The sequence below is a fragment of the Belonocnema kinseyi genome, chromosome 9 (assembly GCF_010883055.1).
Source record: "Belonocnema kinseyi isolate 2016_QV_RU_SX_M_011 chromosome 9, B_treatae_v1, whole genome shotgun sequence".
Classification (NCBI taxonomy): Eukaryota; Metazoa; Arthropoda; class Insecta; order Hymenoptera; family Cynipidae; genus Belonocnema; species Belonocnema kinseyi.
This window is the reverse complement of record NC_046665.1, coordinates 43,974,589-43,998,995: the sequence shown is the minus strand read 5'-3', so window position 1 is coordinate 43,998,995 and position 24,407 is coordinate 43,974,589. Positions and strand designations below refer to the sequence as shown.

At 31.1% G+C, this 24,407-nt stretch overlaps 1 protein-coding gene across 3 annotated transcripts; it reads left to right on the top strand.

The window, feature by feature from the left end:
• Positions 1 to 509: 509 nt before the first annotated feature.
• On the top strand, positions 510 to 24,327 carry LOC117179785 (phosphatidylinositol 3,4,5-trisphosphate 3-phosphatase and dual-specificity protein phosphatase PTEN). 3 transcript variants are annotated; one of them, XM_033371892.1, is made up of 10 exons: positions 510 to 992; positions 2,203 to 2,699; positions 3,033 to 3,252; positions 3,333 to 3,462; positions 3,645 to 3,923; positions 4,003 to 4,148; positions 5,838 to 6,001; positions 6,090 to 6,371; positions 12,949 to 13,129; positions 23,667 to 24,327. In XM_033371892.1, the coding sequence occupies exons 2-10, from the start codon at positions 2,532 to 2,534 to the stop codon at positions 23,684 to 23,686; spliced, it is 1,590 nt and encodes a 529-aa protein (XP_033227783.1). In that variant the 5' UTR covers positions 510 to 992; positions 2,203 to 2,531; the 3' UTR covers positions 23,687 to 24,327. The 3 variants fall into 3 exon arrangements, with proteins under 3 accessions (XP_033227783.1, XP_033227782.1, XP_033227781.1); XM_033371891.1 differs by lacking the exon at positions 23,667 to 24,327 and adding an exon at positions 18,979 to 21,170; XM_033371890.1 differs by lacking the exon at positions 23,667 to 24,327 and having other exon boundaries at positions 12,949 to 14,263.
• Positions 24,328 to 24,407: the final 80 nt, after the last annotated feature.

Below are 24,407 nucleotides of genomic sequence, written 5' to 3'. Positions count from 1 at the left end.
ATAGGATTATTTCTAGTTTTTGACGTTGTGAAAATCAATTTCAATAAAATTTATGAAATTAAACTCAGAATAAATCAAAATTCATATTTCTTTTTGAAATTTAAAAAAAAAACAAGAAACTAACGATGAAATTGGAAAAACACACTGAATGTCTACATTCAAATGAAAAAAAAAATAGTAAAGAAAAAGAAAGCAAATTCCATTCCTTCCTTTTTCTCTGGTCTTTTTTATGTAGATTATGATTTTTAAACAAATAAAAAAGGTGGAGATTTCGAAGTTGCCTTCTTTTCGGATTAAAATTTCTTCAATTTTAATTGTGATTTTTAAAACTGTTTTTCGCTATTTTGATCTTTAAATTCTTGTCTTTCTTTTAATTGACAAGAATTTGGTAAACAATTAAATTTGATATTCTGCAATTTGCTCATTTGTTCAATATTCCCTCTCTGGCTTCTACGCATGTGCGCTCTTTCTCGATATGCGCATGCGCATCGAGACCGAGCGCCATCATACTGCTGCTTCCAGACGAGGACAAAGCAGGGCCGCGGATTCAGAATTGAGATGGATTGAGAAAAACCTGCAATCCCGGTCGTTCGCGCTTCGCTTCGCGTTTGCCCTTCTCATCCATCCAAGATGCAACAAATTTCTTGTAAAAATTTTAAAAATCTTGAATTGTCTTAAAAATCATCTGCTGGGTCTGACGGGGCCTTTTGTGAGGGCTGTGGGTGTGGAGGTGTATCCGTGGTGTCGGTGTGGATCCAGCAAATGCGAGCAATGTGTTCAGAAATTTAAATGTAGAAGAGTGCAGATTATCGTAAAAAAGTGGGAGCTACCGATCTGGACGTTCTGCACGGTTCGAGACCTTTTTGCGAAAGTGATACCTCAACTCGTCAATATTGAGATTTAACAAAAATTAGGTTGAGTGATCGTTCAGGAGGAGACATAACCTAACTTTCGGGCCGAGGCTCCAATTAATTTTACGGAATCATGTTCTGGTAAGAAAATATTAGGTTTTTAGTCAATTTCATGAGATGTATGATCAGTGCCTTTAGAATTATATTTGAATTGAAAGTATTTTTTGGCATGATTGACAAAAAAATAACGGGGGTTTTTGAGATGTCTAGGAGTAGACTCAAGTCTTCTTTGTTTCGATATTACGAGATACTTCTAGAGGCTTAGTATTTTAAAACTTATAAATTTTGGTATTTATTAAACTATTTGGTACGACTTTTATTAGCTTTTTATTGATTGTATTTCTCGTTTTAGGAGATCAGGTTCTGTACTCCATTTTTCTGAGGTACTCGGCTTTCTCTGAGTATTTAATTTGTGGGTATTGATTTATTCGATTTTGTATTGTTTGAATGATTTTCGTGAATTTATTCGGTCTCAGAAAAAAATATTTATACTATTTTCTACTTTAAAAAGGATTTTAATTATTGGGAGAGGACCAAACTTATGTAAATGACCTACTTTGGCTTTGCAATATGTATTAATAATTGTATATAAACTCATTTTTTATTAACTAAGATGCTAAATAGACGCTTAAAACTATTTTACTTATCCTTTTATTTCATACTGTAAACACCATTCAAACTTTTTTTGTAGAGCGCATCGTTAATATTTAAACAATTTGTGGTTTCTAGGTTAGGTTTTGTAGCATCGAACATTGCACAAAAGAATTTAAATAAATTTAAAAAAGATTGAATGATTTTGCATTCTTTTCACCTTTGGATTTTAATAAAATGTAGGGGATTAAAATTATTCCTGTGTGGCAATTAGATTCTTCTTTCAAATAGTGCTTTCTATTGAATGTTCTAAAACATACATTTAATAGTTTGTAAATATTCATAGAAATTATATTCGGTAAATCATATCAGTATGGTTATGTGGTTTTTCAGCCTTATCTATTCAACTAGATTTCTAAATGTTTTAACTTCCTGCTTATGAAATATATGTTTTCTTTTTCAAATTCTATTTGCCTTCTTGATTAATTTACTTATTTCATAATTTTCTATTTTATTACTTTCATTTAGATGAAGAAAACTAGTCTGTAAGTTTACTTTCATGAATTTTGTTAATTTTGTTCTGTCTTAGAATGTCGTTTACAGGCATGCATCATTAAAGTTTCGCAATGATCTCAATTTATTTACAACCTTCCAAAACCTTTCAAATCAATTATATCAGAATCAACAATCATTTTTCAAGGTGATGGGGACTGGCACCTAATTAGGAAATTCGCAGAGAATGCAGAGAGTACCTGAATTTCGATGAGCAGTTGCTGGTCCTCCGAAAAATCATTTTACGATCATGAAGGACTCGTAGTGTTGACTTGTGTTTTTTACTGCCTGCTGTGCTTTGGACGTTTGAAAGAGTACGCCCTGTGTGATCTGATCGCATAACCGATGTTTTGTCTCTTGGACGAAAATTCTGGTGGTGGTAGTGAAGTTATAATCTGTCTGGTTATGGCCGATAAACGAGGAGCGAGGGAAGAGAGAGTTTAAAGGACAACGCAAGATGGATAACAAAAAAGACTTATGTTCTGCGAATTGATGGGTATATGCTTTTCCTGCAGGAGACCTACGAGCCTTAACAACAAAATCTCAGAGCACTTCTCGGCGTCTGTAACCCCCCTCCATGTTTGTCTGGAGGAACAAAGAGAACCAGAATTGGGCTCGTGCAACACCACGGCTCGAAAGCCACAGGTCTGTCCTTTTTCAATTAATTAGCTTCATTGGTAAGCCGAGATCGAAGGTACTGAGCCTTCCGTCTTCAGTCTAGTCTTGACTTGGGTTAAAAGATTTATCAGAGAAATTTCTTGGTTTTCTAATAGTTTCAAAAGACTCAGAATCCCTTCAAGAAAGAGTATAATGAAGACATATAAACCAAGTAATAATCTTTATTTTTATGGCTTTTTAGCCCTTTCGAGAGTTTTGAATGAAGAATGAAACAGCGAATTAAAGTTCTAGAATTAAAGTGGGTTTTCCACTATACTTGATAAAAATAATGGACTAATAGTGGTGTTTCTTTTATTGCAGATTAAGACTCTCCAGGAAAAACGGGAGGAAAGAGAAGAGGGTGGTGGTGAGGAGGACGCCGAAGCAAATTCGGTCGGAGGTGCGGCCTGCGAGATAAGGCAAAACCATCCGAGCATGGCAAACACCATCAGTAATATGAAAATGACCAACCCCATAAAGGGGCTAGTCAGTAAACGTCGAAAGCGTTTCACCGAAGATGGATTCGACCTTGATCTCACATGTATGCTTTTTCTAGTACCTTTCAAAATCTGATTATTAATTCAGTTAAAAAATTAAACTCATAAAACCACTTTCTTACAGATATTAAAGATAATTTAATAGCTATGGGTTTCCCTGCTGAGAAGCTCGAAGGCGTTTATAGGAATCACATCGACGATGTGGTTAAATTCTTAGAGTCGAAACATAAGGATCATTATAAAATTTATAACCTGTAAGTACTTTTTTATTTACGTTTAGAGCAAGTAGGCATTTCATAAACGAAATTTTTCAGAAGGAAGTACTTGTTCCGAAAGATCATTAAAAGCGATTATTACTATAAAACCGGAGGAAATATATTTTTTTGGTGAGAATTATTAATATTCTGATGTTTAATTAGACTAATTTGTATTTCAGATGTTCTGAGAGGTCGTACGACTGCAAGAAGTTCAAGCAAAGAGTAGCAACGTACGCATTCGACGACCATAACCCACCAATGCTTGAGCAGATAAAGCCCTTTTGTGAAGATGTTCACAAATGGCTTTCAGAAGACAAAGAAAATGTCGCAGTCGTTCATTGTAAAGCAGGTAAAGGCCGAACGGGTGTGATGGTTTGTTGCTATCTTCTTCATAGTCAGCAGTTTCCCACGTCCACTGAAGCCCTAAACTATTATGGGACGAAAAGAACCACTGATAGGTAAATTACTTTAAAACAAGAAAAGTTAAAAAAGATGGCAGTCATTTAATCTTTTAATTTTCTCCTATTCGAACTACAGGAAAGGGGTGACAATACCTTCGCAAAGAAGATACGTTGGATACTATGCAACATTAGTGAAAGAAGGGCTTAACTATCAGCCAGTAACTTTAATTTTACGAGAAATTAAATTAAACCCTGTTCCCATTTTTAACGGAAACCAAGGCTGTAAGTTTCTTTGTAATTTATTTGTAATATTTTGCATTTTTAATTATTATTAGTTTCTAATTCAGGGCTCAGTCTCCAGTCACAATTGGCATTATTTAACACTTTTTTTTAGCGATATCACTCTTTTCAAGAAACTACACTATTTTTTCGTAATTTTCCGCTGATTTCACGGTTTTTTCTCTCCCTTGGATAGTATTTTCTAATTTCGATGATTGAATTAAAAAAAACATCTCTACCGTCTTAAATACAGAAAAATATAGCGAAAAATAGTCCCAAAGACAATATAAAACAATTAATTTAATATAATATAAATTCATCTCCTTATTATTTTTTACCATAGGCTTCGGATTATTTGGCATTTTTTATTTTTTTATAAGAAAAATCTTCCCAAATTCTATAATTTTTATCTAATACTAAATAAGGAACAAATTCATATTTCAATCGTACTTTTCCAAAGTATAATTTCTAATGGATGCCTTATTTGTCGGTACATTTTTTATTGAATATCGTTCACAATGAACGATTTTTAAAATCAGCAGTTTGATTTAATCACATTTAAGAGAAAATGTATTCAAATGGAAGCGTTCAAAATTACAAAAGATTAGAATTTTAAAATAAATATGTTCCAGATTTAACAGCATATAAACGTAAATGATTTAAAGTAGAAAAAGTGCTACATATTAGTATCCATCAAGTTACTTGGTTAACATTTTTACATATGGACGTTTGTAAAATTGGAAGTTATTTTTTATATTTTTAATCATTCAAAGCATGTAGAAATTCCTAGAACTTGAAAATACTTTACAATGAAATTTATTGTTTTTGTAAAAAATGTATTCATTTGATAGAAGTTAATGAAGTAGGAATTCATTTTTTAATATTTTCTTTATATTTGCAAATATTTGTAGATAGACTTTAATTAATTATATATGTATAATACAGTCAACGTAAGGCTTAGCGTTTTATTAAATTACCTTTGAAACCCCCTGGAAAAGGCCTGGAATTTAGAAATCAAAATTCTGTAGCAACCCTGGTATAAAAGTTTTTTTTTCTTCAAATTTCACGAAATAATACCAAAATAGCAGTTCTATAATTCCATTTAAAATTTGTGTAATAAAAAATCTTCTAGAAATTAAAAAGATCTTCATCAATACAAAGTTATGAGTATTATATATGGAATTTATTTACAATCCTGTTTTGTTGAATTGTTGCAGGCATTGTATCTTTAAACAAATTAAATGGTTTAACAATTTCATTTGTGCAAATATAATTTGTAAATCCATATAAATATATGCTAGGAACAAGAAAATTCAAGTTAATGCATATTTTTTTATTACTTAATGTTTTTTTTATACGTATAGCATTTGACATAATTTTCTTCGTTTAGAAAAACAATATGCTTACATACTAATTTAAGTTATTCATGAGATCTGAAACTTTTACTCTGGATTCCTCAACCAACACATTTTTAGACATTTTATATGACTTGCGTCAATTATGCGACTTTTTAAAAGCATTCTAGTCGACTGGAGGCCTGAACAATTTATATAAACTTAAATTTATTATTTAAATCATTTCATGTTACTATTTTGCTATTAAAAAAAAATCATGCTACTATTGACACTATTTTTTATCTATGAATTGAAGTACAAGCCCTGAATAAAGTTTTTTATTTTTTATTTATTTCAGATTTGCATTTCGTGATATCAGAGGCTAATAAGAAAATATTTAGCTCTGACACGTACGAAGTGCGGAAAGGAGAGAACTCTTTAGTAATCCCTCTTGAACACAATGTTGCCCTCACTGGCGACATTCGAGTTGATTTTTTCAATAGGCCGAAGATGAAGAGAAAAGTAGGTTGCTTCTACATTTTTCAAATTGATTGACTTGTGTGTATTACATTTTTTATCTTATTTTATTCTTCTTTTTGTTTTCTAAAAGGAAAAGATGTTTCATTTTTGGTTCAACACATTTTTCGTACGAGATCAATTGGCATCGGGGTATGAGAATGGAGAACTTCCAGTCGAGAGGTCGACGAGGGCATTGAGTTGTGATGGAACGGCTATGGAGCTTCCCATGATGACGGCGCACACAAAACAGAGGACCGGAAGTTTAGCGAGTCTGGGTCTTATGCCACCTACTCTCGTATTAAGTATAGATAAATGGGGCTTAGATGACGCGCATAAGGACAAACATCACAAGCTCTATAATGCGAATTTCAAAGTGAGTGATTTTGACTAAATTTACTGGGTTTTCAGAGTGGCGTGATTTTTTAGGAGAATTAATTTAATTCTTAGTTTTAGTACAAAAACTTGCTAAAATTGTGAAATAATGTCAGATGGAACGAGTATTAGAAAAAAATTGATGGATACGATTCCTATTCATTAATATTCTTCAAGACTACAGTTCAATAAAGAAATACAGTGATGTCTCACCTATTTCAAGGCCCCCATACACGGCTATTTGAAACTGTGCAGTTTCGTCACCTCCCAACACGGTCCCTATACGCTCTCCTCTGCGTCAGTTACTGACCAATTGAAAGGGAGATCGACGAGCGAGCATGACGTCATGGGAATGCAGACAACTTTTTGGAGAAAATATTCTAAACTTAAAAATAAGTCATAAATATACCGATAGTAATATTTCTTAAGTATAGAATGCATTTGCTCAGTCATGTTCCATTCTTTTATCGATTGACGCTCTTTCAGTGTCAGTAAAGAAAAGAAAATGTCAAAAATTTCAGGTTAGTGTACCAGATTGGGTACTCTTACCTCAAATATTGGAAAGTTCATTATGTTTCGTGACAGTGAAAAATCGTCGATCGACAAAAAAATGGAACATGAATGAGAAAAAATATATTCTACATTTGAAAAATATTACTATTTAGACCTTTATAACTTACTTTTACGCTTAGAATACTTTCTAAAACAAGACGTATGTAGTACCATGTCAAGAACTATGCCAACCTTCCTGGCGTCTCACATTTCCACCTATCCTATCATAACCGCGACGTTATGCAAATATTTGTTGTGTCGTATGTCAGCAGAAGTAGTGACATAGATACATGCTCACGGACCGCGACTCTTTCAACTACGCATGTACCGAAAAGCATTATTATTTAGGTATTTTCACTGCAACAATCTGCTAACTTCACTTCGGTAACAACTGAGGGACAAACAATGGATAAAATGCGTGGAAAAAACTCTGTGTATATTTTACGAAGGTATTAGCAAAATAGAGCAAAAATGGACCGAATCCCAAGTATTTGGTCCATTTTTCCCCGCTCGGCAATCAACGAAATGAAGTTAGCTGATGGTTGAAGTGAAGATACCTCATAAACGTCAATTGGCAAAAATAACCTGAAGGTCGCGGTAGAGGTGGGAGCCCCTCCAGCCTTGAACTTATCAAATCGTTACATCTCGCGGCACCTGAAATAGGCGAGACATACTATATTTGTTTGTAGAAAGAAATAGTTGACAAAAAATTTAAGGGAATAAAAAAGCGAGGCTTTTAAATAGAATTTAAAAATTGATAATGTTTCATTTTGAATAATTTTAGGTCGAAACTTGATAAATTAGTTATGTTGGAGTCTATAGTGTTTGAAACTCAACAATTCTTATTTAAACCCTTCTATATTATTATCAAATTTAAACTTTAACGCATATATAATTGAAATTACAGTCATCAAAAGCCTTGCAAATTTAAATATTAAGAGAGGGACTTTCAAATTGAAAACTTCAATAATTGATGAATTTTAAGTGTGGAACATTAATATTAAAAAAATTGAATTTTCAATTTTTTAAATTAAACCCTTTAAGATTATGCACATTTTTACGTTTAGAGTATTGGAGATTATATATGAATGATCCCTTAGTAGTTGCGCAATTTTTAATTTGAAGTCTTCCATATTGAATAATTAGAAAAATAATAGAACTTTAAATCGTATAATTTTAGAATTAGAATTGAAGCTTTTTAATACTTTTATTATTATTGTTTCCGAGCGATCAAAATCGAATGATTTGAAATTTTCAATTTGAAATTTTCAATTCAAATCTTCTATAGTTAAATAATATGAAACTAAAGAATTTAACATTTTAATAATTTCAGTTTCATACTTCAATAAATTGGACAATTTTTAAGTAATAGCAGGTGAAAATTAATAATTATGAATTAACTTTTTCAAAATTGAATTTCAAATTAAAAGGAAAAACTTCAAATAGGAAGCGATCAAATTAGAACATTTTTTAAATTGGTAAATTCCACATTATTTGGTTCAGATTAAAATTATTTAAAATTGTACAATTTCCAAACTTAAGGCTTTTATAAGTTTTATTACTTGATAAATTATACATTTGCTACTTCAAATTAAAATCGCTTCACTTTGAATAAAATATTGAAATGTAGCATTGAAACTGTATGGTTAAAAGATTAAATTCTTCGAAAGTGTACAGCTTCCATTGGGAAGCCTTAATAGTTCAATTGAGTTATTGAAAACATTCCAAATTTAATATTTTTAAATTGAACATTTATAAATGAGACCATTTCAATCACGTAATCGTTAAAAATTTCAAATTGCAAATCTTCAGGACATGTGATACTTTATGATACGAGTAATTTAATATCCTACACTTTTTATCCAAAATGTTTAATTTCTCAAAAAAATAATAGCACCCAGGCAATTTGGAGTGTTTTCATTTTGAATAAAGATGGTTTGAAAATGTTTAATTTTAAATAGTTTTGAGTTTGATCTTCGTTCGCTCATATGTGAGTGGTTTACCACTATAAATTTAACTGTGCACCATTTTTCAAAAGATTTCAGAAAGATTTAATGGGCTTACAAAATTTACAAGTATTTCACAAGTGTCAAAGATTTTCCAAAAATTACAAAGATTTAAAAATATTTCTTAAAGATTTCACATGGATTTCAAAGATAGCACAAGGATTTCGAAAAGATTTTACAAAGTTTTCACTTAAGCTTGTACATCAGATTTCAAGAGTGATTAATCCCTCGATCATCCGATGAGTCTAAAGATATTTTAAAACTTGAAATGAATCCATTTCAAATCAAGCAGAACCTTACACTTGAAATTGCAGAATCTTTCGGGGATGAAATATCTTGTTTTTTAGAAGAAATTAGGCGATACTTGTTTGACCGATTTGCAAAAAAAAATTCTTAACAGTTACGCGTATTTGAATCTTGTGCTTTTTTTAAACTAGATTCTTTTCTTTAAACATCTATAATTTTTCATATTAAGATATTTATTATTATCTTTTTGGTTTTAATGAAGGCCCCCAAGGTAGCGTGTATTTCACCGTCACAAAGTTTTAGTTAGACAGTTCAAAGCCCTGTCGCTGAGGCGCCATATTCACCACACACACAAACAAACTTTGTGTCATTGATGCCCCCAGCTAGGCTACACACAACCTCTTTATTTTTTTGTAAACTGTCACAAATGTGATAAACCGCTAAAAATAATTAATAAATTTATTTTTTCATGTTACGGAGAACAGAATGTGCATTTAAAAAGTTTTTAATTATCAAATCTGTTGAATTACTATTTTAATTTTTTTAAATCTTGTGACCATATTAAAAAACAAAATTTTCGAAAATATTACTGTCGTTACCGTAACTCTATATATCTCATACGTTTTTTAAAAATTCTTACGATTTCTCCACTAAATTGATTAATGTGACTTGTTTCCAATCATAAAAAGAACATTATTTGACAACTTTTTTTTATAACCATACAATTTCCTTAAAATGTAGTATTTAATTTTTAGAGAACTGATATTGCGAATTTAATAAAATGTACATCCTTGCTTGTTATGTCCACACCGCAAACAAATATATTGATTGAATATGTTTTTATTAACTCCTTTATTCATAATCGTGATGAAATTAAAATTAATGAATTTACAGGAAAAATATGCAGCCCTTTTTTTTGAAATGTATGCGAGGGATAAAGGGTTACGATAACGTCAGTGCTATTTTAACAAAAAATATTTCTCAATTTTTCGAGAATACTTGGTTAAATTGAACATTCAGTTTCTACAAAATTGATGTTATGTGTTTAAAAAAATGGTTTTACTGCTTCCATACCATTAAAACTATATTTAATAATTATTTTTAGTGATTTATAACCTATGTGACAATTTTGTGTGTATGGCAAATGTAGCGCCTCTATGACAAGGCTTTGAACTATTTACCCAAAATTTTGTGGCGGTGAAATACACACCAGCTTGGGGGCCCTGGTTCTAATGACGTTCATCATCTTTCGAAATTCGCCGGAAAATTGAAAAAATATTTAAAATTAGCAAAATGGCAGCGGTTTTTCTAAAAAATATTAAAATTCCATTTTCTCAAAACACATACCTTTACATTTTTCGCAAATTTGTTTTGAACTTGTACTTTAATAATGAAAATATTTTGTCAGGTTGATGCGATAACGAGAAAAATACAAAACTTATATTTTTAAGGAAAAAATTCTCCACGCCTCAAAAATGTTTTAACCCGCATGATACTGATAAGATACCTTTCTAGTATTCGTAGAAACGTTTCAAAAATATTTTTAAGACTAAAAAAGTTGGGGTTTTTCATAAAATATACTTTTTCATATTTTCAAAATTTGAAGAAAATAATAAAGAAGATTTTCTGGAAAGCAGCACATTTTTATCCTTGCAAATATTTTTTAAAGTTATAAACTAATACCAGAAAGGCATCTTATCAGTATCGTGCGGGCTAAACTATTCTTGAAGCCACGGGAATCTTTTTTCCTAAAAATGTAACTTAGGTCTTTTTCTCGTAATCTATGAAAAATATGGCAAAAGAAACAAGGGATATTTTTCATAGAACATTTTTAGACGTGTAAACTTTTATCTTACCATTTTTTTGTATGTCATTGTAAAAAAAAGCACAAAATTCAAATACGCGTAACTTTTTAGAATTTTGTTTTGCTAATCAGAAAAATACATACTATTGGCGAGAAAACTATAGGCATCTGCCTTTGAAGCTTAACAACTCAGGCAAAAAAATGCTAGCGCAACAAAAAAACAGTCATTTGAAAGCTGAAAGTGTTCTACGTTAATGAACTTGAAGACGTTTATATAAAAAAAATTTTCTGCTTAGCAGACTGAAAAATGTAATAAAAGTAAGGATTTTCGGGTACATTTAAGTACAGTCAAGTTTAGAGCATTATTTCTTATACAAGGGGCGATGGGAAAAAATCGAAAAAATTCATGAGTATGAGGAAAATTGTTGTGAACCAGTTGCAGTTGAGAAATTTAAAAAATAATAAAAATTGTTGCTTAAAAGTACAAAAATGTGCAACTATATTATCTTCAGTTCTAATACAGATATTAAATCGATTCAAACTACAAATTGTAATGGATAGACCCTGTATTTATTTTCAATCACCCGTAAGGATGTGTTAGTCTTTTTTTTTGTGAAAATCGCGATATTCTTAGACATTTTTTTGTTGGAAAACAAGTGACAGAAAGCAGAGGGGGCCCGTTTTTTTTTTTACTGCCGACCGTTGGTCCCTTTCTTCGACCCGTGGCCAGATGCCATCCAGGCATTCAGAACCAGGGGTCGAAGAATGGCACCAGCGGTCGGCAGTAAAACAAAAAAGGTCCCCCCCCTGCTTTCTGTCCCTTGCTTTCTAACAAAAAAAATGTCTAAAAATATCGCGATTTTCACAAAAAAAGACTAACACATCCTTCCGGATGATTGAAAATAAATATAGAGCCTATCCATTACAGTTTGCAGTTTGAATCGATTTAATATCTGTATTAGAACTGAAGATAATATAGTCGCACATTTTTGTACTTTTAAGCACAAATTTTTATTATTTTTTAAATTTCTCAACTGCAACTGGTTCACAACAATTTTCCTCATACTCATGAATTTTTTCGATTTTTTCCCATCGCCCCTTGTATAAGAAATAATGCTCTAAATTTCTGAAAGGGCATATTTTTCCGTTTTCAGGCAGTATCCAATAATATAATTATTCTTTGTCGAATTATTGGTATATTTATTTTAAAATAATTTATTCCAATTCAGTCAGCGAAACCATATTTCCAATGAACGAAACCCTAAATTCGGTAAACGACTCCGGTATTATGTTCATTTCATCAATTCACGATTTTGCCAAATTCATTCTGGGGTATCGGTGATTGATTTTTGAGGTTCGGAAATGCAAAATCAATTAAAAGATATTGAAAATTAAAGATTCTTAGAAGGCCATGTCATAGCAACATTGACATCTATTAAAAAATGCGTATATTTCTCAGAAAACTTTCTCCTGTTGGGCGTGGTTCACTGAAATATACGTATGTCGTTTACTGGTTTTGAAAGTACGATAAATATATTTCAAATATATTAAATCTACCCAAATTTCATACTAATATTTATTTAATAATATTTAAAAACATAATCATCTAACCTCTGAAAGTACTACAAAATAAGAAATACCTTTTCTTCTAACTTTCAGAGGACTTGCAAATTAGCGACATGACTAATTTTTATAGTTTCAACATGTCTTTCTGTAGGTGGCAACAAAAATGTTATTTAATGATTATAAATTCAGTAATTTTCATTGCACAGTGTCTTTCACTAAAAGGCTTACCCTATGGCCTAATTGCCGTTAGAAAAACAGCATATTCCGTCCCCGTAAGATGCTTCGATTTCAAGTGTAAGGCGCTGCCTGATTTTAAATGGATTCGATCCAGAACTTGAGAATGTGATGATTATTTTGATTGAAATTGTTATTAGAAATTTGTTAAGATGAGTGTTAATTCCCAGGTTACGTTATTCATGCACCGCGTAGGTGGGAACATCCCATCTACTGTGCCAGCTACAGTGACCAGAGCAGGAGAGAATGTACAAATAGGTATGGGTGGCCAGGAGACGCCGAGCGAATCCAGCGAAGCCGACAGTAGCGAATGTGACACCACTGGTGACGACGAGGATGGTTGGGAATCGGGTGAGTCTTCTACATCTCTGATGGTAAATCACCATCCTCTTACACACAGCAGTAGCCAAACACAAACCAATACTCACCACAGAGCTAGTCTCAGAGAAACGGCTAAAGGATTACTTTCACGTGGAGATAAGGGTAGAAGTAGTAACAGGCAAAGCACCGCCAGTGTCAATGTCAAACGTTCCTCGGCATTTGTGAGATCCGCCACCTTCGATGCATAATTACCTGCTCTCGGCAGCATTACTTATTTTTTACTTGAAAAAGTACTTTCTATCTTATTTTTTCCCTACCCGGTTTCGTAAAGTTTGTTTGAAACGAACAAAAAGATTGGCTGAAGATAGTTTCGGTCGGTTATTGTGATTTAAATTTTTTTAAATGAAGGTAGAGATGTGTATATTAGTTAAGATTTACATTTAGAAACTTAGATAATGTTTAATCTGAAGCAGTTTTTCAATCTAAATAAATTTCCTTTTATGTAGATTTGAATTGGAAGTCTCTAGTTTTCTTTTTATTTTTCATTCGTTTCTGCAGTTTAAATTTAAATAAATACTCTTTTTTTCTCTCAAAATTGACGATAAAACGAATTTGCGGATTCGGTTTTGTACATTTTCGCAGATGCATTATCGTTTTGTCAACTTAAAAAGTACATTGTTCTCATGGAACTAGAGAAATTTTTTTACAAGAGAATACAGTAGATAGTGCAATTTTTGCGATGAAAGTCGAATATTTAATAAAGTAATGATTAATACAATTTGAGGAGTGTGTTGGATTTGATTTTGAGCTAGCCGGGTTTTTTTCTTCCTTTTTTTTTTTGAATTGTGGAATTTTATGGTAATTCTGAAAAGAAAAAAAATTACCAGAAACGAGAAAAATATGTATTGCGTATTCCAAGATAGGTACAATGAAGCTCAAGTGTCACAAGTGCCTTGGGTAGTTTATTAGTTGCATGCAAATCATCTATTGAGACTTTTATGAGAGGCAATCAATTCAGAAGTTTGATTAATAATTATTAGAAATTTGGGATTTTGATCTGAACGGTTTTTTCTGAATTAAATTTCTGAAAAAAGTAATTTTATTGGTGGGATTCTAAAACTCCTGCTCATGAATAATAAAAAATAAAAAAGAACTGGGTATAGATTTTAAAAACGATTGTCTTTCTATCATTTATAGTATCCTTATCTCTCGCAGGGTTTTACAATCTGTAGGCTCAGCGTTACGTGCAATTGTTATGCCGAGCACATATTTTTTAAGTAATTAAATCTAAATTCGATGAGTGTGAAAGGCTGGCCAGCTTCGGGGGCGTAATTATTTGCATATCGATGAAGTGGTTCGATTCGAAGTACGTGTATAATATCTAAATTTGCTTAAAGTATAATGTTCCACCTCAAAATACAAGTGGTAAAGCTGAAATTGATTCTTTTAAAACTTTCTTAATATTTTTAATTTTAATACGACTCCTCTTTTAATCAGATTTCTTTGAAATCGTCTTTTCTCATGGATAAGATTCATTGGACATTGGAAAATTGGAAAAGAAGGTTTGCCATTGTGATTAATAATTCGACTTTATTCAAAAGCTGACTGAGAATTTTAGCCGAGTAAATCCCCAAAGCTGGCATTGTTGTAGTTTGTACTTTGTAAATCAAGTCTGTGAATAATTAGCTCCTAATTGTCGATATGTCGATATCATTACATTTATTTAAAGGTATCCCTAGAAATTTCGAAAGAGCGGGGCCTCAATGTTCAAAGAATTGACCTTCGATCAAAACGTGGCCAATTAATTTTTTTTTTCCTAACCTTCTCAAGTAGATCTAGAGTACGTTTTCTAATCCTGGATTAGATTAGAACTCTTCCTTATTTACTTTCTCATTAGTATTTTTTATATCTAGTAATAATAAATGTGGTTGAGCGACGAGCATTTTCACTACCTCTTTTTTATGCCTGAAGTAGACTGCATGGGTGTCTAATGCCTTATTTCTAAATGGAATTAGTAAGAGCAGAATTCTATTTTAGAAGAATTTTATTTCATAGTGCTTGTTAAGATAAATCGAGAGTCGATTGCGATTTTAAGGAAAGGAAATTAAGAATATGAAACTATTCACCTTACTTTTTTTTGTATTTGTATTTTTTTTTATTTGTGTCATTGCATGATGATAATTTGCGAGTAAGCGAATCGCGAGTCGTATTCGTCATGCAAAATTCAAATGCAGTTAAGATAATGTTTCTATCGTATAATGATTATTTTGTGATATTATTATACTTAATACTGTTGCTACTGTTATTAATGTTATCGCTAGAGTTATCATTGCTGCTGTTACTGCTACTTCTATCATTATAACTACTTCTCCCACTGCAACTGTTACTTGCTACTGTTCTACTATTACACCACCACTACCACATTATTATCACTATCAATACCACTACCCGCAACGACCACTATTACTACTATTTCAGTAATATTAAACTGTAATAATACAAAATGTTGTAACTGTACTTCTGTAATTGATATTTTGATGATAAGATTATACATATTGTAATTATATAATAGAATTTTTCTCAGTGTCTACTAATTGTCACTCCCGCTTCTTGACAAGAGTATCTACTCCTAGTTTCATTTTTATTTTTTTTTTATTTATTGCTAGTATCCACATTGGAGCATTTTGCGATTAGATTTTCCTAGTGCTGTGTATATTATTTCGTCCACTTTTTTTCTTGACGATGATTTTTGTGTTTTAGGATTAAGCATGTGAAAGTGTGAGATTCATTTGTAAATTAATTATATTTTAGGATACTTATTAGAAAACAAAACATAGTTAAATTTGTAATACGCTACTCCTCGTTTTTTTCCGTTTGATGAAGAAATTATTTCCCAATCTTTAGTTTATCTTCTAAAAATTATTTTAGGTTTCCACTAGGTCCATTTAGGTAAAAAAATCAATTTCTGTAGTTTTTTATTTTTATGACGTACCAATTTAAAGATAAAAAATACCTTCATTTCTTGATAATTCTTCAATTTTATTGAGCAATGAGCACGAAAATATATAACAAGATCTTGATTGACCTTGAATTTGTAAAAATGGTAATTTCAACACAGTTAAAGATCTGAAATGATTTCATAGTAGGGTGGGTCGAAAATATCGCCACTTTTTTAAATCGAGATAATATGATACATAAAAGTTGCGTTTTATGGTATGAAAAATTAAAAAGTGAATTTGATTTCAAGTTTCACGTGTTTCTTCAATGTCATTTATGTAAAAAAGGTCTTCAGAAAATATAGCAGTTATTTTTAATAAACTACACGTTTATATTTGACTATATTTTGTATGTCGCTCTTACCTACGTAAAATGAAAGAAACGCGTGAAACTCGACATTCATTCCATTTTTTAATTTGTTCCAAAAAGTTTGGTTATAAAGAAAAACTCAGTACCACAAAAGGAAACTTTTTTGTTTTTTATCATGCCCATCCCAAAACATGCTATTCTCGATCGACCCGCCTTATTTCATGACGATAATTCATTTTCTTGTACTTCTTCCCGGGATTAGCAGTCAAATACTTTTTTTTAATGTTGTTTATTCGTCCATTTTTCGGGACAACTGCACGCAGCAATCAAAATGCATGCATAAATTATTCCTGAATGACAATAATTACCATTGATCTATGTGCATTTTTAAACTTTTTAAAGATCCATGTCAATAAAATTGAAGCAATTTCAAGAAATGATAGCATTTATTACCTTTAAATTTGTACGTTAAATTATGAACTGAGAACAAAATTTTGTCAAGATAAATCGAACTTGCGGCAACCCTAAATAATTTTTTTTTAATAAAGTAAAAGATGGGAAATTATTATTATTTTTTCACAAAATGGAAGAAAAATAAGAGGTTAGTATTCAAATAAATTTTTAAGTGTTGATTTTTAATGGGCATCTTATTAAATTTATTATAATTATTTGAGTAGGTTGTAACGAATCAGGAAGCAAAAGTGACACATGGAATATTTCAAATGAGAATAGTAGACCATTTTTGTGGATATTTGAAGCTTCAGCTGAAGTAACGTATCAACACATATTTTAAATCCATGAAGTTCTATGTATACGTGTATCTCTTAACTGTAGCTCTATTCCGCGGAAGCGCTGCGTTCGAAAATTCGAAAAATGAATTGGGAAAGAAATGTCAAAATATTCGAGGCTATATGCTTCTTAAAATGTACCTTTCTAAATCTAACATTGAAGTTTTAAAACAAAAGTAAAAAAAAGGAAATTAAATTTATTAGAATGGCACGCAGGAAATAATAAAAGGGCTAAAGAGGCTGGATGAAAACGTCCAGAACCGGTAATATCAAATATAATATTCAAAAATAATAAAATAAATAAATGAGTGATGAATAATTATCAGAAATTGTACAAAAAAATATTGCTTAAATTATTTTTATAATAAAATAAAAATTAAACTTTGAATTACAATTACACGAATAATTAAGTGTTTTTCTTTTCTTTCTTTTAATGAAAAGACGAGAAATTATATTTGTTTTTTTTACAATATGTGTAGGATCAAATTTGTAAATTATCTTACCTAATTATTTTTTTATTTATTCATTGAAATTTTCCGAGTTCAATTTTGAAATTTTTTATCGACACTTAAGCGAATGTAATTTTTCTATTCTTATCCTTTAAAAATTAAAAATTAGATTTAGATATGTACACTTACAAGGTTAATTGTGATAGATGGGAAGTAAATAACCTCGACTACTTTGACATTTCATTCCGAATTCGATTTTAAAATTTTCGATCGCAGTGCTCCCGCGGAATAGAGAGACAGTTAAAAGAAAAACTCGTATACCTAGGAGTCCATGGATAGAAAATATGTGTTGATACAACGTTATTTCAGCCGAGGCTTCATTTATACTTTAGGAGCTTTTTTGCTTCCTGGTTTAGATTTTTTTTATCGTAGGACTAGTGCTTGGGTCATTTTTTATATTGCAAAAGGTCATTCCTTTGTGTTTTCGTCATGTGAATTAAAACCTGAAAGTTGACTTTCCTATTTTTTATTCCTTCAAAATAAAAAAATAAATTAATAGGATGATACTCTAAAAACGATTTGTTCATATTCAGATGGTTCTAAATAGAAACCCTGGAAACTAATGTTTTTGATAAGAAGACTTAGAATTCAGCCCTATTTTACTTGAATTTTTGTTTTGTTTCATCGCTCTCAATGTGAATGCGTTGAACTTGGAAGGTTTTAAAACTGAAAAATCGTGAACTTTGCATAATTAATTAAAAATGTTCAATCTCAGTTGCATGTGTAACAATTTGATTTTTGAGAATGAAATATTTACTTCGAATAAAAAAAAAACAAACGAATAAAAAGCTTGGAAGTCATCTCAGAATTCTCAGATTAGATATACCAATATGAATTATCTATTATTTCCTGCAGTTAATTATAAGACGAAACTATGCGATAAACTTTTTTTAGTGTCCGACCATTATTGCATTTCCCTCTGAAATTAATCCAGGATTTATTACTAATTACAGCTCTGCGCTTCGACTTTCCAGGTTCAGTTTAAAGTTAAAAACAGCCTAAATTCAAAATTGGATCTTTCAGCATTTTTCCAAGCTTCAATATTTCGCCAAACGCACTGCTTAATTCATCAATTTTATCTGTATCATATTTTCCATATTGCTAGTATCATTCCTTGGAACAGATAAAAAATTGCACTCTTTTAAAATCAGCCTTGTTTTAAATTATTTGTTCCAAGGAGAACTTGTTTCTTTGCCCTCAATATCGTAGCTTTTAACTGCTGGGTAGACTTTGAAGTAACTGAAAAAAATGTGTCTGTGTGTCTGTTCGTCACCAGTGGACTTGGACCAACGAGTGGGCCGATACCGTCTTCTCTCGGATGGAGGGATGATAGATGTTTTGTGAGCCCATCGCCCATCACTCTCACATTCATCTTTCAACTTCGGCATCATTAAAATTTCAATTCACAAATTTTACCAGTCGAAATTCCATCGACATGGCATTCTTGCAAATCGTCTGTTTTTGCACCAATAGCTATCTCGACTATTTTAATTTGAGTAATTGAGTCGCCAGAGAATTTTTACCCCAACGAAAGCTTTTGTGATAAAATTATTATAGAGCCTCCTACTCAATTCTGCATTATTTATTTAATTAACTAAGTTTATGTAGCAACTAAATTATTTTTATTTCGTGTAGAAACTAAATTATTCATTTTAGATAAATTGATTTAGAAATTATGATTGTGATTATTGATTGAAATGAATTGTGATTATGAAATTCTCTGGTAATTTTCGAATCGTCTGAATGTTTGAAGCAATTTTGCATGCTTTCACGATCATCGTTTACGATAAGTATCGGCAATTCTCCCAGTATTGTTTGAGGAACATGGGATATTGTGATAAAGTTTGAAATCTACTTTTCAGTAGCGACTAACACCAGATGTATCTTTATTTTTTATGCTGACAATCGAATCAAGCTGGGAAAACCTCCTATTCGTTTTATCCGTAGAGTTTCTATCGACTTCATAATACGAGAAATATATTAAATTAGAGCCTTCTAGCATCAAGAGTTATTCTTGGCGAGTCTTGTAAAATTCAACCAATCGATTAAAAATTGAAATCGCTAGGAATTGCGAATCTGGACATTGAGACGGCATTTTTAAGGACCTGAAATTTTTTTTTCAATTGTCGATTTGGGTTTAAAGTTTTATCTTCACAAATTGCCAGTTGTTACTGTTTTTATTAATGGCAATGTAAAGTTGCTGAAGATTGCAAATCGCGCAAACAAAAATTCAGATGAAGGAAAAATACTTGAAAGTCGAATTTTACAATAAAATAGAAATAATTCTAATTACAATATTTTCCGAATGATTTTCTGTTCTTCGACTCATCGAGTTTGCTCTCAAGCCTTTTTAATATTTCTTCATGCGAATTCTTAATTATCCATTTTTGAACGATAAGCGATAGGTAAAATACAAACGATCTTGCATTAATTAATCGTGGCGAGGTAGAGAGACGAAAAAGTACATTTTATGTAAAGTACGGACTGACAAGAAAATTATGATGTAAAGAAAACAAGACTATTTTCATAAGGAGTAAATTGTAAGTCAATATTTAGAACTACCAGTCATATTCGATTCATTTTTTGTTTGATTGTTTTTTTACAAACTAATTTCAAATTTGAGAATTAAAAATCAGGTTATATAATTAAAAATCAGCTTAAAATGGAAATAAAATTCAGATTAGTCAGCTAAACAGTTGTGTGAAGCATATCCACGAAATGAGTTCAACTTAATGTTTAAAACTGAACAGTAATTTAAGCTTAGTTTGATGAGAGATTTTTTATTCAGGACTGAATTAAATTTCGTTCCGAGAAACAGTCCACTTTAATCGGGTATAATTATTACTGAAGGATCCCTTTCTGGTATCTTTTTTTATACGTAGAGTACCTAAATGTTGGTAGCGTTAAAAAAAATTCTACGGTTAGGAATTAAAGTACACTAGTTGCCGAAGAGTAAATGTTAATATACAATTTGTATAAGGATATTTCACGACGTATAATTACAGATTTAAAATATCTTCCCTGCATTTTGTATGAGGTGCGCATAATTGTATCCCGAAATTATGAATGTTATTAAATCAAAATTTACCGTAAAATAAGTGAGCGAATATGAAAAAAAACTGGAATTTCGTATAAATTATTTCGTTTTTTCACAGAATCCTGTCACGCGTTAAAAGGGATTTTGAAGCAAAATACAAATTTTGTATACATGGTTCAAATAAAATTGATCTCGATTTTTCAATGAATAGCCGAATATTTTTGGCTTAGTTTTTATTCTTTTTGTTTTTTTTTATTTTTTTTAATTTTTTTTTTATTTGAACCATCTTAGAAAGTTTCGTGTAACAGACATTTATACTATTTCATTTTGTAAATAACTTGTGAATATACGCTAACAGAATTACAGCAATAGGAATCTTCGCTACAATTGAAAGAATTCACATTCTGATTGAATAAAAAAATTAAGTAACACTTGTCAATTTGCACTAACAAGTTAACGATTCCTACAATACCTCATTTTTTCCTATAGTTCAGAGAAGTATCGTTTTAACAATACTTTGTGTAAAATAGCAATTTTGTATGTACAGAATACCTGTAGTAATCATCAAAGTATATTCGCATAAGTTTTCAATAAGATGTAGGTGCTTTGTGGAATTTCTTATAAAAATGTTAGTACAAAAGAAAACGATGGTAGCTTGTCCCACCGAGAGCTCCAACTCATCCATTATCCGTCTGTTTTTCATTTTTTATTTTATCTGCTGAGCAGCGTTGAGTTCTTGGTTTAAGGTCTAGGGACTCGTTCTAGGTTTATTAATTTATTTTAGCCCTGTTCCTTGCTTTCTACTTTATCTGCCTACACCTTTTATTTTTAAGTTTGAGGTATATTTTTCCCATTTCTGCTTCTGTGTTGTTTATTTTTTTACTTTTAACCCCACTGCTGTGTGTATTAGTGAACATTTTTTATTTTAATTACCTGCAATCATTCTCAGCTTTCATTGAATTCATCTCATTATTTTTTAGTACAGATTTTAAAAGAAAATTTATGGAAAGGGCGTTTTGATCCAGCATAGAATATTTGTTCTGCTTTGCAGTATTAATAATTGTTTATTAATTTTATTCGGATCTATTTTATTCGTAGCTACAACAAGGCCACCAACTTGGAACTATTGGGAAGGAATTCGAATTTCACATCAATATTAACAAGAAATCTTATAATGAATAATTCATTTTAAACCTTAGTATAATATTGATGATTAAAATTATTTGATATTTACTGATATTATTTTATTAACATTACGCAAATAAGCTTGAGTTACCCAATAGTTTGCGTGCCAGGTGGCGTTAGCCGACAGGCGTATTTTCCATCTATTATACCTTTGTTTTTATTTTTAGAAACTCTAAACTGCTCCTATGCTATTGTTTTGGGTATTATATATAAGCGTGGACTGTGGTGTTTTTTAAATAATGAATTTTAATAGAAAACCAAGTCAAAGCCCACATTTTTAGTATAAATATGTGGCGAAAAAATTTTATGTAATAAAATTGCAAGCGCAAAGAACTTAAAAATAGGGTTTAGTTCTTGATATAAAAGACTGCATTTGAATTTGGCATTTTACTCTATGAACCAGATTCCTTATGAAGATTTAGAATTGTAAGTTTACTGGAATCTTATTTAGTTGATAATACTTTTAAATAAAAATTTATAATGGAATTAATTATACTTTATTATTTTTAAACTTGCACATAAAATATTAATATTGAAATAGGGATTATTTTTCTAAATTGTCAAAAGTAATTAATTTTTAAAACTTTCAATTTTAAAAAAAGGTGTAACTTATACTGAGGCTTTTAATTTGAAATTGTTTGATTTTTAATATTTACATTTCAAATGACATATTCGAATCGTAACATTTCTATTTAATGTAGCCTTATTTTCAAAGTTTAAATATGATATTATTCAACTGTAGACCCTTTTTAATAGAACTTCGAACTTATTTAATTTCAAAATTTACAATGATTTAAAATTAATTAAATTTGTTAGTGTAAAAAAGGTGAACATTATAAAAAGTGGAAATACAAGGCAACCTTTCAAACAAAAATTAAAGTATTTTGCAAATCATTTGACAGGCGCTTATATAAAGTACCTAAAAAACTTTTGTGACAATCAAACGTGATATTTATTTTATGTAATTATTAAAATAGACTATATTTACATTTAAATATTTAATTTTAGCAATAATTTTTCTAAATACATCCAATTGAATAAAAAATTCCTCTTGTTTAAACTTGTTGATTTTTCAAAGATTAACTATTTAAAAAGTAGACTGATGTTTATGTTTATTTAGGAAAGATTTGTTTGTAACCGAGCCAAATTAGAAATCAGAATAAAAGTAAAATTAGAATACCGATGGCAATAGCTGAATAGTGATTCTCGACTTGTGGAGATCTCGAACCTTAAGCACGGATAAGCGCAGTTGGCGCTCGGATGGGTGATAGTTCGGGATTCTCGCTTGGTCGTGTTTTCACTGCGTTTAACTACTGTCGAGTGGAATAATTGACGCCGTGGGCGCTCAAGAGTTTTGGTTTTCTACAGTTGTCCACTTCTCTTACCAAATGTTCAGAAAAACGCGCGAGTGCTTCTAATATAAATTCCGGCTTTAGGTGATAGGGGATTTTAGAGAATGAAAAAAATCCACAGTATAGAGTAGGGTCAGGCATTGCTTTGAAGGCTTATTATGAGAGTTGAGGCAATTGAGGGCTTTTAACGCGTTTTCAAATGGCTTAATGTCTGACATGGAATAAAAATCTGATCTAAAAAGTTACGTTAAAAAATGTAAAAGTAGTGAAAGACAACTAGTGTAATGTGTTGTGTCACGAATCATCCGATCAAATATGAAATTGCGAATTATCGCGTAAATAATGCAATTTCGAAATAAACGGCTTGACTGACGCTAGGTCTGCTTACAGGGGAGTCGACGTACTTGTGACTTTGAGACTTGACTGATGGCGGGCTCCTCCTCACAGACGATCAACTCCCAAGTGCAACGCACCGCTTGATTATCAATCAATCGATCGATCGATTGATCATCGCATCCTGCCTGTCATCCGCTACGCATGCTACCCTGCATCCCCCCTAACTTGTTCCAACTTGTGCGGACAAGCCTGTGATGCATTGTCAATTTTATGACTTCATTAATTTATAGACATTAATTAGGCCGTTTGTAATACTTCTCAACGATTATGACGTCGGTGGCATACAATCACTACATTTTTTATTTATTTAAAAAATGTGGTCCTGGACTACTCCAGTGGTGCCTAACACAGTTCAACACGACCTTGCCGTTCTTTTAAATTACAATTAGAGGCTAGAAAACTGATTAATATTTTCATATGGATTATTAACGATAGCCCTTGTTAGTAAGTTTTTGTTTCCTTTTTTTTTCTTTTAGCAGAACACAATCCTCACCGAATCTCCTCCCTGCTTTGTATTTTATACTTTTGTTGCAAACGCAAAAATTATGTTTAACGCATTATTGTACAGTATTATAATTGAAATTCAAGGCGATTTTCGTCTCGTGGGTTGTACATATTATTATATCTTTCAAGTATGTAATTGAACTCGACTTATTAAGCAATTATGAATTTTTTCACACAACTCGAGAGTTGATTTCTTTAACCCTTCATTGACATTCCCTTGGCACTCAAATG